This window comes from Pocillopora damicornis, chromosome 7 (assembly GCF_964200805.1).
Source record: "Pocillopora damicornis chromosome 7, jaPocDami1.2, whole genome shotgun sequence".
Classification (NCBI taxonomy): domain Eukaryota; kingdom Metazoa; phylum Cnidaria; class Anthozoa; order Scleractinia; family Pocilloporidae; genus Pocillopora; species Pocillopora damicornis.
The window spans coordinates 6,220,754-6,236,062 of record NC_142676.1 but is presented as its reverse complement, the minus strand read 5'-3'; the positions used below and the strand labels follow the sequence as shown (position 1 = coordinate 6,236,062).

Genomic DNA, 15,309 nt, shown 5'->3' with positions numbered 1-15,309 from the left:
TTTTCCAGCCAGCCTCTACCCATTGAAATTCATTTAAAAAAAAAAGAAAAAAAGACCAGAGTAAGAAAGAGAGAGAAAAAAACATACTTTAAAGATTATGTAGTATTACTACATAACACATAAACACTACAAATGATATTCAAGTTACTTATGTTGTTGTTCTGACAGCAAATAACATTCCACTTCTTTGGAGGTCTACTGTCTGATATGAAAGAATTTGTTTGGATATGTTGTTTCGATGGTGAGGTTTGCAGAAATTTTTCTTTGAAGCATACCTTGTGTTGGATCTATGCAGAAAAGAGGCATGATTAAAAAAAAGTTATCAAATTCAATCGACCCCGAAGAAAAACGGCCATGAAAACATAAACCAATCAATGTCACAGTGCTGTACCTATCATAGTTACAGAGCTAGATTCATACAATTTACGTCACCGTTTGTGCTCTTTGGAAAGCTTTGCTTTTATTTTTCAAGTTAGTCATTTACAATCCGTTTCAATCTTTTCCATCTTCAGCCAACTTTAATTGTTCCTTGTTGTTTATTATTGCCTTTTTGGTGATTTTCTATCTTTTTCAGCTGATATTTTGTAATCATTTGCAATCTGTATCGATCCTCTTCATCCTAAGCCATCTCTTTTCGTTCTTGGTTTCTTTCCTATTGTCTCAACTGTGTCTTTCTCTTTATATCAAACTCTGATTATTTCTTAATCATTTACTGACATTCAGAGTCATTCTTCGACATCCTTCGCCGTAATTTTCCTCTTTTGGTTGATTTTGGCCTCTTTTGTTTGTTTTTTTTTCGTGCGACTTCGGATTACGCATACTATTCGTCTCTTTTTTCTGGATGCTGTGCGATTTCATAGTTTGAGCGCCATCTTGAACTGGCTGATCACTTGCCTGGATTGCATGCAAAAGCTTTGAATCCCGATGGCTGTACGTGAAGTGTTGCAGTTGACTCGATTCTACACTACCATGCGATGTTCGTAGGTTGAATTATTAACCGGATTTTGCTATGAAGAGACAAATATATCCACTCTTGAGTTGGCAGATCGAACGCACTTTGCTAATCCATGATTATTATACTCATTTCTATCTGAACGAATTAACATTTCGTGGCCCTTTCAGAGTTTGAGGAAGTTTTAATCTTCGCTAAGAATGACTCAAAGTATTGTCGAACTCCTTAACTGACCAAAGTCAAATTCTTTCGAAGCCGATATTCTTCGGTACGACTGTTTTTCTCATGCTTTAGCCCCTCAACTACAAAGGTCTGATTGTCAATTCTCCCTTCTAGCTGTTAGAAATTTCCTTGTAAATTAGGTCAGAGAGTTTAATGCTGAATCAAAAAACAACTTCTACCTGATAAGTTTGAGTATTCTCATTACCAGTCTCCTACATAATGTATGGGATTTTATAGGGAGAAGTATCAGGTGAATCGCCTCTGGAATTCAAAGGGTTAAGTGTACGCAAGGTAAAGACTACACTCAAAGGCATTGAGACGTTTCGCCCGGTTAGTCGTTGTACGATATAGACATAAAGGAAAGTATCCACTTCAAAAGCAATTTTATTATATGGAGTTAATAGAAAACTAGTTATTTTTCTGGGTAAAGGACTTAAGATCAGCGACGTGTTTCAAGAAAAACTTGACGAAGGAAGTAGCTCTTCTCACTGTTTACTACACAATTAATCAAATAGGCAGCAATACCCATTCTAGACATCCTAACTAAAAATCTATCGACTTTATTAAAGAGATGTGTAATAACAGCACAGACAATTTTTTTAAAGTACACAACGTTTTCTATGCGATATTTGAGGGTCGGTTATTCAAACGATATTAAACTTAGCCTGCGGTTATATACTATCTATAAACCTCCAGATTTCTTTAAAAGCGAGTTTTTTCTTTGTAAATGTGTGGTTTTCTGGGGCTAACGACGGCTAACTATCAACGTTCTTGACCCTATGAACAAAGAACGTTTGGGTAACACGTTTAGACGTTTGGCTCTATTGAAAATTAATTACATCGCGTTTAAGGTTGTATTCATCTAAAATGAATCTTCCTGTTTGGACCTAAATTTTCAGTTTATAAAGTTTCATTGAAATTGATTAACTAATGTTTCCATGTTACCTCTGTAAACTACTGTCGTCAGCATTCTACGCTACTTGTTTCTGTTTTTAATTTTTTCACATCAGAAGACAAGAAGAGATACACTAGTTAAACAATGACACAGCGCTTTTGACTTTTGGCAGAAACGCGAGAATTGTTCGTGAATGCAAATGGGGTGGTAGAAGAAAGCTTGCGGAGGGCATGAAAAAAATAAGGGATTATTTCCTTCTCTCTTTTCCTTACAACATTACAGCATTACCACAACAACAATACACCCCGAATCTTTAGTAGAGCAATTCAAGCTAGGCTATTTTGGTCGCCATGGCAAGATGACAACTGAAGAGTTGCAGCGAAAGTCGCCAATTTGACAACCGGTGTTCAGTGGTCACTAGCTGTAACTTTTTTAGTATTTCCGAGTAATTTTTTGTTTTAATCATAAGTGAGATAACTATGAGCTTTACTTTACCATCAATGCTTCTTGGTTTTTTTTTTTATAAAAACAATTGCGACTGAAACATAAATTCTGGCGACCGTGTCATGATGTAAGGTCGTCACATTGTGACCTTGGAAAAAGTTAAACTCGATGTACTATTCCTTGAAGCAGACGTCCAAGCTAGCTTCCTATCCATGACAAAATCTGTGCACTGATAGACTTCAACAGCAATACTTCTGAAGCATTTAACAGTCCTATCGATTGTTCATACGCCTCATTGTAAAGTCTCTTTATAAAATTCAGTTCTGTCCGGAATGTAACGGCAATTATTTCACATAGTAGACATACGCATCCTGTATCCGTGTTAACTGAATAACCGTTTGTGGTAGGCTTACTTTTTTTCTGGATTAACCTGGAGAAATAAAAAAAAAAACCAATAAGACCACTTGCTGTCCGTCAATTTGTTTTTCTTGATTTTTGACAAAAATTTTATCTTTTGTGCTTAGCCGCTTTTGAAGTTGAATGGAAGGCATTTCAAATTCTCATCAACCCAACTTTTCAAAGAGAATATGGATATTCAAGAAACCATTCAGTTCAACTTAGGTGCAACATACAATGAAGGTTTAGAGGAGGGGAGGAGGGATCTGCGCAGGCTTTTACAGATAAATGAAAATACACAGAATAGGGCTCACAAATCTACTTTTACCAATTAACAAGTCACTTTTGCAACCGAAAAAAAGGATAAATCTCATTACCCTTGTCATCTTTCGAGACAGTTAATTTCAAGACGTCTCCCTCTTGAACGGTTCGATTAAATAAACCAGGGAAACCAATGAAAGTTTTGACGCTCAGAGGAAAGGGAGATGGAGGAAAAATAAAACTAGGACCCCACAGTATGAAGGGCCTTCGAACAGATCAACCGCGACGGCCGCCCGCAAAATTATGAGCATCGAAACTAAGAATTCGCTGAGTCAGAAAGCATGCCAAAATCAATACCCTAACCAGAAACTTTTAAACCGATACCACATTAAAAGGACAAGAATTTGGAACATCTATCTTTACTTCCGATTCAACGACTTAAAAGGCCTGAAACTGGAAGATATTTCCAATGTTCACTTCTTGGTTATGTCACATATACAAATCGGCTTTGGGTCTCCCGTGCGATACAAAGAAACCGCTAAATTGTCGACAATTAGATTGTGATAATTGCTAATAATTGCTAAAATGTTTTATTTTTAGGTGCGTGGAAGTTTCTAATATTAGGAGCAAATTTCAAAACAAAGGTCTTTCTAGGTAAAAATTACCAATCAAAGTCACCTACTGAAAATCGTTAATTTGTAACTCGTAATCCCTCCACAAATACACTAAACAGTTTTACCCATTTAATTAAAGATAAATTAATGCTTTAGACAACCTATATCATTGGGCTATAAAAGAAAAGTCATAAATTTTATATGCTGGCTATATCATGGTTGTTAATTATATAGCGATCACTTGAGTCACGCAAGAATAATTTGTAAAAATATTGAGATAGACTTTCAGGAAGACTTGCTCTCTTTGGACCGTGACAACTCCTAACACCAACAATTTACTGCTTACACCAGAAGAGAGTTTCCCACGATCTCTGGCTTGACAATCTATGCTCGATTGATTGTAGTAAAACCAACTACTAACTCCTTACAATGACCAAAATGTCATGTGGAGCCAGTTTGGATTTTAATTTAATACAAATATGCCGTAAACATGAGTCACGATTTTCACTTTGAATCTTATTGGTCGAGTAACGGCGCAAGTTTTCGCCACCAATAACAATAAAATCCCAGATGACTTTCAACACTTTGTAGAAAACTGCTCAACAGATCAAGTATACGTCGTTCAATTTTTCTCCACAAAGTCTGATACAATATTTCTAATTAGCATTTCCCGATAGTACTTTTCAAGATTAATTTTCAATACAAATTAACAAATATCTAACTAATTAAATAATAATACAGTGACAAAAAGTGAAACTCCTACTAATATCAGTAATGTACTTTGAATTGTCAAGTGCTGATAAGATAATATCAATAATATATATTTTCAAGAACCGACCAGTTAACATTCAGGTTCAAGGTTTTTCAGCGCACAAGCACTTCAACTTTATGGCTAAGTCTCTTAAAGAAGCAAACATTATCACTTCCTGACTGTGCAACCCGACTAAACTGAACAGAATTATTGATCAGCGCAGATGTGAAAGCTTCAAAACAGAGACAAAACAAAAACGAACTCGCTGATCAGAAGCCAACAATCTTCGAATGTTGCTAACAACGTTCTTAAAGACGACTGACGTCTTCGCAATCGACACCAATACAAATGTTTTAATTGTTATTCAAGTCTTTGCACTTCAATCAATCCCGCGAAACCATATCATGGTTGCCACAGTAACTGGCTACCTAAATTCATGACTCTTCCCAGATAGAAATATAATTTCCGACCAAATGTCCAATGCCTCTTTACAACGTGACGCATTCACACTCATTCGACCTCATCACCAGAGAGTTACAAGAAGTAGGTACACTGTGACACAAACAACTGCGACAACACTGCATTATTCACTATGAAGAATATCCGCAGCCTTCTACGATATTAAGTACAAATACTACATACAATAGTAGCCAGTTGACCTCATCGCCCGAAGAAAGCTAGCAATATGCAGTCCAAACGTCGCGATAAACGTCAGAAGTAACTACATCGCGAGACAAAAGATAGACGAGAGAGTTTATTTTTGCGGGCACAAATATGTTTAGGGCCTGACTCAGAGTCATTTCAGGCCGAGTCGTTGGGCGAAGGTTAAAATGAGCTTTGAGAAGGACCAAAAACATATTTATGCCCACGAACATAACTGTAGTATTATTATAATCACTTTGGAGGGCATCGAGAAAATAAAAACTGAAAAAACGACAACGAAACAGTCTGGACGATCACGCGAGCGTGTGAGAGGGCTACCATGAACCGCAAAAATCTCCAACAACGTTTTTTTACAATACAATATGAAGAATAAAATGTTACATAAAACAGTGGCGTCCATCCTCCACTTAAAGGCGGAGTGCTATCCATTGATACAATTTCACAAATTACAACAAGAAATTTGTATTGACGACACAATAATACAACGAAGACAGGTAAACAGACGCGTCAACTACATATAATTTTAGTTTCCGTGACTTTTCGTTAGAGTTTCAACTTTCCCATGAATTTCTCCTGACCTTGAAGAATTTCTCTCTCCGGATCATTTTTCACTGTTTATAAAACAAGAATAAAAAGAAATATGTTGATAAATTACCATGACGTGACCATAAAAATAACAACAGCAATGCGTGAACTTTTAAAACTCTAGGATTAGCGATAAGTTCACAAAGAAGATGACGAGCGGAAATGGTTGAGTGTCAGATTCTCAGTGGCGACTATTTTTTTTATCTTTGTCCCACACTTGTCGGTGCCAAGTCAACAGACTATTTCCGAAATGCCATAAGAGTCTCTGTTTGATGAGGTGAAGCATTTGATACAAAAATAACTTTTAAAAGTATTGCTTTTTGGAGCCCGAGAATGGCGTTTGTTCAACAACCGAGTTCAAACTTTAACATCCTCCTCACTCTTTCTCCCCAAAAAACGCTGTCGGCCTCGCTTATCCTGGCAAAATACAGAATATTTGTCACATATGAACCTAGAGTGTCGCCTGGCACATCCAGGGCTCCAAATTGCGACTGTTATAATCGCCATGGCGAATAGATGTAAATCTTGGGGACTTAGACGCCAATCTCGCGACCTGTAATCGGCAGTCATGCATTGCAACGTTTTTCTGATTTGGTGTTAAGGATCTTCCGATAAGCTGAGATAAACATTTGTTTACATCATCTTCGCCCGTCGTCTTCTCTCACCAAAATTTGCCCCGTTTCTCCTTTCTTGCTTTATGCCTCATCATGATGCTTCATTTAGTTTGCCATGGATTTAATTATCAAGTTACACGTGTAAAAAAATAAGACACTATATGGACGGCGAGGACGCCCTCGAGGAAAGCCAAGATTTTTACATGATAGGATTCCTTAAACAAATATTATAATCACAGTTTAAAGTTAGACTGGCTACGAAACAAAGGCAGCGTTGAAACTGGGTCGAGCTAAAATGTTGTCCAAGTATGTAGCTCCCGTGAACCTCAAAAAATGGTTGTCAGACAGCTTGCTTATTTTTTTTTTTTAGCAAATTTATTATTTCTTTGGCGACCACTCAACGATTTTTGATGGCCAAACGGGAACTTCTGTCTATTTCTCCTTGTTTATCCAAGTATGCTGCCACTGTGACATTAAAAAAACCATTGTCAGACGGTTTTTTTTTTATTTTATTTTTTTTTTTTTTAACAAACTAACTTTGTTTGGCGACCATGTTTTTATGTTAGAGCGCCGAATGGAAACTTCAAAAAAAAGGTGCGCTTGAAGTGTCAACATCAAGAAGTCCTCTGTAGATCCGCGGTTAAGCATCCAACCAAGAGATTATAAACAGTACATAATCTCTCGATCCAAATCATTTTCGGAACAAGCTGCATGAAGTTCGTGTCCTTGTAGGAGACCCAGTTCTCTTTTTTTTTCTGGTTGTGAAAAATGACTCTGAAATCAACTTTCTTAATGGAACCTCTTCAGCTCACTAATTTCCTTAATTAAGCAAATGTAAGTAACTGGGATCGAGGGGTCAAATTCATTTAAGGTGGCACGCAATCTTTTCCTATTGCAAGAATTTCCTGTCCACTTAACCAATGAAATCTAAATTAAATTTGGCGCACAGACGATGCCTGTCAAATGTGCATGATGTCAGGAATTCGTGTTGGGCCGCTACGGAATGGTTACAATGAACAAAAATAAAGCTTAGTAATTTCAAATTTTTGAAGGAAATTGACTGGAAAAACAGGTTTCTTCTCCCTCATGAGGCCAACCACATGAGTAAGGTAAGACGAAAAAGCCTCAAAGCCTGCCAATAGGCGTACTTCTTGCGAGTGAACGCTCAGTATTTCAGGACACGTTTGGCCGCCAATTTAAATTTCAAAGCAGAGGAGGGTTGGGGAGAAGTGACATTTCTACCGCTGGGGGTGAGAGAAATTAAAAAGGAAAGAAAGTCATCTCGACGTAACTCGCCCCTCTCCTCTCAGTCAATTCTAACCGCACATCAAAGATGGCAACTTAGTAACCAAGTAACTAATAAAGCAAACTATTTGAGGATCTTTCCTGTAAGATGCCAGCACCGAGGGCTAAAGATAAGTGACTCTACACTCTATGTTGACGCACGATCCATTAATCAGGAAAAAAAAAAGACATGTTAACCCTTTAACTCCCACGAGTGACCAAGACATAATTTCTCCTTGCAATATCAACACAGTATCAAACAGACAAGTGATGAGAATAAAGAAAAATATCAGTTAGGGGATTATAAGTTGATCCTATACCAAATTCTGCAAACTAACATCACAAGAACTGTATGGCAGACAGTAAGGAGAATTACTTATGAGATCTTGGGAGTTAAAAGGGTTAATAACTCACACTTTTGTTGCTTGACCCGCCCAAGCCAAAGCCTCGTCCAAACACCCCGGACCATGATGACCTTGTGCCTTGCTGCGGCAGTCTGGCCTCCTCTGCTTCTCGAAGCCTAGCCTGGTTTCGTTTGAAGGCTTCAATTATGTCATCTTCTTGCCGATAAAAGTCTAAAACCGTGCGGATGTCTTCAACATTTGAGGTGGCAATGGCTGTGAGAGGATGACCGCAAAAGAGGTGAGACCATATCTATACTCGAGGATTTCATTCATGCCAAAACACGGCATTAATTTGCATACAATTGTGTTATTAACTCTGCACCCTCATTGTAGGAGTTTTGTCTAAACTTCCATTGTAGGAAGCGAAAAAAAGTATTGTTATTCCTCCCCCGCCAGTCCATAACAAATTACCCTTCAGCATTTTGTTCGCTTTATCAAAAATTGGGCCAGTATCCATTTATACCGAGTAAATTATATGGAGTAGGGTGTTACGTTCCTACCACTTCAAAAAACAGTAACAGAAATGTTTTGCACAAGAGCACAGCTCACTGACCCGACCGGGACTCGAATCTAGACTTCCTGATCAGGAGTCCACCGCGCTGGACACCAGGCCGCCGGCCCTCGCAAACTTCCAGAGTCAACGCCTTACAGGTAAGCATCTTTCCCCAGCATTATCCTGTAGATTACAGCTTTTCTTTTACTTAACTGTTTTTGGAACTGAATGATGGATACTCACTTAGAAGAAAAGGAATAAGATCGAACAACCTTCTGTCGGTCGGGTCACCTTCCCATTTATTGAGAATGATGGCATTTCGCAGGTTGTCCCTTGGGGCTTTTTCGTCACAATCGATCATAATGACTTTGGAGAGGTCTCGGTTTAGAGCAGACAAATCCTGAAAATTAAATGAAAGGGGTATGGATATAGGCCTGATAACCAGCCGTCGTTCGGAAAATGAGTCCACGCTCCTTCCTCGGGGGCATCGAATACTGGACCCGAAAACACGACAAAAATTGAGTCAAGTTGGGAGGGTTTGCCAATGACAGAGAGAGAACTTGTTTAAAGGAGAAGGGAACACCTTTCCATGTTCAAATCTAAACAGCACGTTACATATCCCTTATCCCGATCTACTCCTCCCTCCTTTTACTTCCGGGCTACATATCCTTATACCCTATCCACCCCTCCCTCCTCTTACTCCCGGGCTATATATCCTTATACCCTATCCACCCCTCCCTCCTCTTACTCCCACGCTACATATCCCTATACCCTGTCCACCCCTCACCCCTCTAACTCCTGTGCTACTTATCCTTAATCCCTATTCACTCCTCCCTCCTCTTACTACATATCCCTGATCCCTACCCACCCCTCCCTCCTCACACTTCTGGGCTACATATCCCTAATCCCCATCCACCTCTCACTCCTCTCACTCCCAGGCTACATATCCCTAATCCCCATCCACTCTTCCCTCCTCTTACTCCTTGACTACATATCCCTGATCCCCATCCACCCCTCCCTCCTCTTACTCCCAGGCTACACATTTCTAATCCCTATCCACCCCTCCCTCCTCTTACTCCCTGGCAACTACAAGTAGCCCAAGCTCAAGCTGTGAGATGCTCATATTGCATAGCAAGAATCAAGCTGAAAATATAAGAGTTTGTAAAGGAATATTTACAACCACTCTTAGGAATAAAAAAATACTGTCAAATTCTTGATAAAAATACCTCACCTTACTTCCACAGTGCTTTGCTTGTTGTCCAACTGTTACTATGTTGAAAAGAAGCCGTTTCAGCGAGTTATTAATTCTAAGTTTCCCACTCATAAGAGAAGGACCTTCCCTTAGGAGTAGTAAACCTAAAAATGGATAACTCACTCAAACGGCCCTGTTGCAACGAAGTAAGCAGTCACAAACAAGCAATGCAATCAGCAGGTATTTTCATTGAGAATTTGACTCTACTTTTTATTCCTAAGAGTGGTCATAAATATTCCCATACAAACTCTTATATTTTCAGCATGAGTCTTGTTATGCAAGATGATCATCTCACAGCTGGTGCTTCAGCTGCCTGTGAGGCTACACATCCCTAATCTCTATCCACTGGTATTCTTACCTTAACATGTGTCCCATCAGTATATAGTGTAGCATCTCGATACAGTCTGTACATGATAAGTCCATTTGGATCTAATCCATCCACTACAGGTGCAGCACTCTTGTTACAAAAAGAAAAGAAACCATATTTAAACAATTTACCATCAATTCTTCCTTTATTAGCTGATGCATTTTTGTGTCTCTTTTCAGTGCAATAATCGATGAAAAATTAAAGTTATTTATCAAAATAATTAGCACTGAAAAGGGTTGATTGTGGGCTTTTCTTGCAGTCCATGGTCATCACCTATAATTTCAATTTCTACTTTTAACAAAGTTGAAGTCCACAAATGATAGAACAAAATGAACACTCTGAAATCAAACCAGGCATCTCCCATCATATTTATTACTTGTAGTTAAAATAAGCAGCTTCAACAAGTGTGAATCATACAGCACAAACCAATTTGCATGTACATAAGCTGAGACCTTGTCGCTTCCCTCACTGTAAACCCGTCTAAGCCCTGACACCCCTAAGACTGACCAGCATCTAATTTCTCTGTACAACTTCACCCCTTAATCACAAATTCAAGTCACAGGAATAAAGAAAATGATCACCACTAATATAGCTCTTGATTGTCGCACAAATTCTCCTATTCAGCACCTTAGGAGATGGTAGGAGAAAAGTAAGGAGAATATGCATGTACTGATGTTCAGGTGTAAAGGGTTAACTGTGGTAGTGGAGGTTGACCCATAAGTCATGCCAAGGGAGATTGGTTTCAAGATCAAAATCAGCATATCAACTTTTCACAGTAAAAAAAGTATAAAGATCTAGTTAGAAACAAATTAACTCACAAATCCAGCTTCATGTGTGTATATGACAACTTCAAATAGAGGTGGCCCAAGCTGATTGAGAAAAGCATCCACTCCTGGCCTTTTCCTGAAACGCCAGCCACTTTTACGCTATGAAAGAAAGGATAATCACTGTGTTGATCAATTGTGGTGGCATTATATTTTTATTGAAAAGAAATGATCCCACCAGCTGAGCTGCAATAACTGAAATTGCATAGAAAAAGTCTGGAAAGAAAAAAAAGGCTTTGACAGGATTTAAATCAGTGTCCACCAGAAACTAACTACAATAGGTGCTATTACCAGTGGAGCTACGAAATCACATGCTGAGCACGTGACAAATCCTAAATGGTTCTTTATCCCCTGAGGGAATCTGATCACAATCAAATGAAACTCATAATAATTTGATATGTGGATAATGTTCAAGGAAGGAAATGATCCTGATCCAATAACTAAAATTGCATAAACGGTTTTCAATTGGATCAAAATAGTTCATCATCTTACTTACATCATACTCTGGGTGAACCAAAACATCTTTTAGCTCAAGCACCAGTGTATATGGGGGCTGAAAATAAGGTTCTTGAAGGGGATCGGGTAATAACATTTTGCTTGATGGTGCGGCAAACATCTGTCATGAAAATGGAAAAAAAAAACAAAAAAAAACAGCTTTGAACTGAGACAAATCTTTGGCTTAAAGAATAACATGATATGTCAAAAGGATTATTCTGAGTAATTTGAATAGTTTACAACTTCTCTATTTTACAGACACTACCTAAAATTCATACCCATACGATTCAATCTAAATCATAGTTAAAGACAACAGCATGGAGATATGATTACCAATGTGAAAGAGTTATGGGTTAGGAAAAATGTTTCTTCATTGCATCCAATTTTTAAATAAGCATCACCCCCAAATAAGCACCACACTTGACAAGGTGCCACACTGGAGACGAAAAATCAAATGTGAACCATCATGGTGTTTATTCAAGAATATACAATATATCCCTACTACTTGCTGCTCTTACATTTCTTAATGTTATATCTTAGGATTAAAAGTGACAACTACCACAGCAACCACTTTCAAAACTGTGACCGAAATTTTTGCTAGAAATTCCGTGAATAGCTTGAGTTCTTCACTTCCTCCAGCAGTGAGAATTCTCGTCTCCTGAACTTCTGACGATAGCAACAATGGCCAAATTGAAACAAACTCAGAGATAGATTTCCAAATTTCCATGTAATTTATTTGTGTACAAATTTTATTTTTGCCACATGGTGTTTAAAATCCTTACCTCATAAAAATCCCAGATTTTGTCTCTTGTTCTATAAATAAACTGCATTGGCACCAACTCTGTAAGAAAGATGATCAACAGCTGAAAGCCTTCCCTCAAAATGAGAAAAACTGACTTAAATAATCCATAATTTCCATTTCCAGCACTAACCATTTTTGTATCCATCTTCAGGCTGAAAAGAGAAAATAATTTTGTGTCAGATTTTAATATTTCAAATCCTAAATTTCATTTTTATGGGGGAATCAGTTTCATTGTTGACCTACTCAGGGCAATACCGTATTTACCCGCAGATAGGCCGCACCCGCGTATTGGCCGCACCCCAAACTTTCAATGGTTTTCATGGGAAAAAAAATTGTTGAGGTCAAGTACCGGGTAGTTGTATGTGTTGTAAGTTAGGAACAATTTAAAGCGAACATTAAAACGCCAATTTACTCTACTACCGTGAGTTCTCGTGCATATTAATAAGGTGTCAAAACGCTTGTACCCGCGTATAAGCCGCAACCCCAATTTCGGTCCCATTTTTCCGGGAAAAAAGTGCGGCCTATCCGCGGGTAAATACGGTATTTGTTTCAGATTACACTGTATTGGATATTTCTCTCCAAAATGAGAAAACAAACTCTCTGTTCTCAAAGATTCTTGAACAGCTTACAAGGTTTTCTGATAAGAAATCCCAGAGGTGAAAAAAATTTTGACTATGAGTATCAGATTTCCTTCTCTTTCTCTCAATATATACATATTTCTTTTGATTGATAAATGCTTCTGTTCTTCACTCCTTCATTCCATTTTGTGTTCACAAATTACTGCCATCAGTTGGTAGATAAGAAATATTTCAGACTGTCTCATGCACCCTAAAATTCTGGGTTGTGATTGGTCTGAGATCTGTGCAAAGTTGGCTTCTTTTGTACTGAGTTTGTCTTTGTGGTAGCAACAGTTTGGATGGCACAAATGAATTCGTTGCACCAAACAGAAGTGCATAAGCTTCTACAATTTGCCAACTGCAGTACCAGTTTACAGAGAAAAATATATCCTTCTCTAGATCCTGTTATATCATCTTCTAGAGACACTTATAAAGGTTATGCACAACTTGAAATCATATGAATATAATTTCCTACTGACTAGATAAAAATGTTTAGAAATATTTTCAGAAGTGTTATGTGTAGATAATGAAATTTTAATTGTAAACCTTGTGACTTTACTTACATTTTCTGGATCAGGTAACCCTAAGAAATATAGAAGTAAATATCACTGAAATTTATAGTTACTTTCCTTTGATGTTAATCTTATAACTTATATGAGTGATCAAAACAGAAGTTCTCCTAAGTGATACCAAGCACATAAGTGATAAGGATAAAAAAATATCAATTAGGGGATTATTTGTTGATCAGATACCAAATTCTCCAAACTAACACCATTAGAATTGCATGGCAGAGAGTAAGGAGAATTATTAATGAGATCCAAAGATATACACTGGTAAGGTGAACAGGGTTATCATAAAGAAAGGATGTAGCAAGAGAATAGTGAAAAGTAACACAAAAGTTTTCTCCACGCCTGAAGAAGAAATAGTATAGACCATCAAAATTTCGCCTTTAATTCTGTTTAATGATTGGAGAATTCACTGATGCCTGATACCTGGTTAACAACCCAAGTGAGGGGCTGTAAGTTCTGATTTCACTGACACTTTAACTCTGCAACTACCAGCCACACCCTAACCCAACTCCCTCCCCCCCCCCCCCCCCACCTCTGTCTGTACAGTTGAGCATAGTTGGCCATTGGTTCTTATAGACCATGAATCAAATTAACCTGGACTTGCATTCTACCCAGGATAACTGTTTTATGTTCTTAGGCAAGAAACTTTACATTCACAGCACCTTTCTTCATCCAGATGAATATATGTTTACAAAACATAGTCAAAGGAACTAGGGAAAATATTTGGGATTATTGGCAGATGAAGACAAGTCAACTCAAGGAGGAGGAGGAGTCTGTTGAAAGTCACTCTTGTAAGCATCATTTGCCTTTTCCTCATTGAAATTTTAACTGGATAGGGGAAGTAGGACCAGGTAAGATCTTGAAACACTTCTATGGAATGTTTCATCCTTTTACCATACCCCTAAATATAGTAGGCATCTGAGCCCTTAAGTTTTTGTTTGCAGCCTTGGTAAAATGAAATTCAAAGGTGTTTGGTTTTAGTCAGCAGCTTTGTGAAGTCAGAGGGCTCCACATTCTTCAGCCTCTTGGACAAACAAGATCTCATCTCTCCTTGCTAAAACCAGCCGTCTTCAACCCTTTGAGTCCCAGAGGTGATTAATATATTAATTCTCCTTATAACATCCGTACAATATCAAGCAAACAGGTAATGAGAATACTCAACCTTATCAGGGAGAAGTTATCTTGATCTGACATCAAATTCTTAGAACTAATTTACCAGGAAATGTGCAGCAGCTTGAAGGGAGAATTAACAATCTGATCTTGGGAGTTAGATTTAAAGGGTGGTGGGTAGGTGCGAACGAAAAATCCGCACGACCATGCGAGCACAGACCCTCTGGGCGAAACAATATCCAAATTAGCCTTTAAGTTTAAATTTTAAGCCACAAGATAATAACTCCTACCTAAATAAATCACAGCTCCTGAGATCACTCCAACACCGCCAGCTCCAAAATATAACCAACCCTTCAGTGTAGGACCTTTCTTCTCTTTTGGCTTCACGTAATAGAATGCACGTGGACAACGCAAAGGTAATCTTGTGACCGGTCTAAATAATCTCGTTGTACACGAGAGGGAAGAGAATTGTACGGATGGAATAATCAAAGTTGTACTGTGGCATATCCTTGCGCTAAGCCACCGATAACATGAGGAAAGTGCAGAAGACGACAGAACCGCCATGATGAAATGTGAACAAACAGTCACAGCTGATCAGCGGACATACTTGAATGGTCACTATCGTCATCCAGAGAGAAAGCGAGCCATGTGAGGAAGGGAAAGCCAGAGTGATGCAAAATGTAGCGTATGACAAA

At 38.3% G+C, this 15,309-nt stretch overlaps 1 protein-coding gene across 2 annotated transcripts; it reads right to left on the bottom strand.

The window, feature by feature from the left end:
• Positions 1 to 1,718: 1,718 nt before the first annotated feature.
• On the bottom strand, positions 1,719 to 15,210 carry LOC113681491 (mitochondrial import inner membrane translocase subunit TIM50). 2 transcript variants are annotated; one of them, XM_027198580.2, is made up of 10 exons: positions 14,905 to 15,210; positions 13,499 to 13,518; positions 12,449 to 12,470; positions 12,299 to 12,357; positions 11,518 to 11,637; positions 11,016 to 11,123; positions 10,189 to 10,287; positions 8,822 to 8,978; positions 8,096 to 8,298; positions 1,719 to 2,943 (listed from the first exon to the last, which is right to left on the bottom strand). In XM_027198580.2, exons 1-10 carry the CDS (start codon positions 15,176 to 15,178, stop codon positions 2,923 to 2,925), a joined length of 1,083 nt encoding a protein of 360 aa, XP_027054381.2. In that variant the 5' UTR covers positions 15,179 to 15,210; the 3' UTR covers positions 1,719 to 2,922. The 2 variants fall into 2 exon arrangements, with proteins under 2 accessions (XP_027054381.2, XP_027054382.2); XM_027198581.2 differs by lacking the exon at positions 1,719 to 2,943 and adding an exon at positions 3,574 to 5,809 and having other exon boundaries at positions 14,905 to 15,209.
• Between the last annotated feature and the right edge of the window lie 99 nt (positions 15,211 to 15,309).

Bases quoted from the DNA above. Each gene is read 5' to 3' on its own strand.
- LOC113681491 (XM_027198580.2), bottom strand. From the start codon at position 15,178: ATGGCGGTTCTGTCGTCTTCTGCACTTTCCTCATGTTATCGGTGGCTT. The intron at 8,299-8,821 runs GTGAGTATCCAT...ATCCTCTCACAG, and splicing joins TCTTATTCCTTTTCTTCTAA to CCATTGCCACCTCAAATGTT. The intron at 2,944-8,095 runs GTGAGTTATTAA...TTATTTCTCCAG, and splicing joins GCGGGTCAAGCAACAAAAGT to GTTAATCCAGAAAAAAAGTA.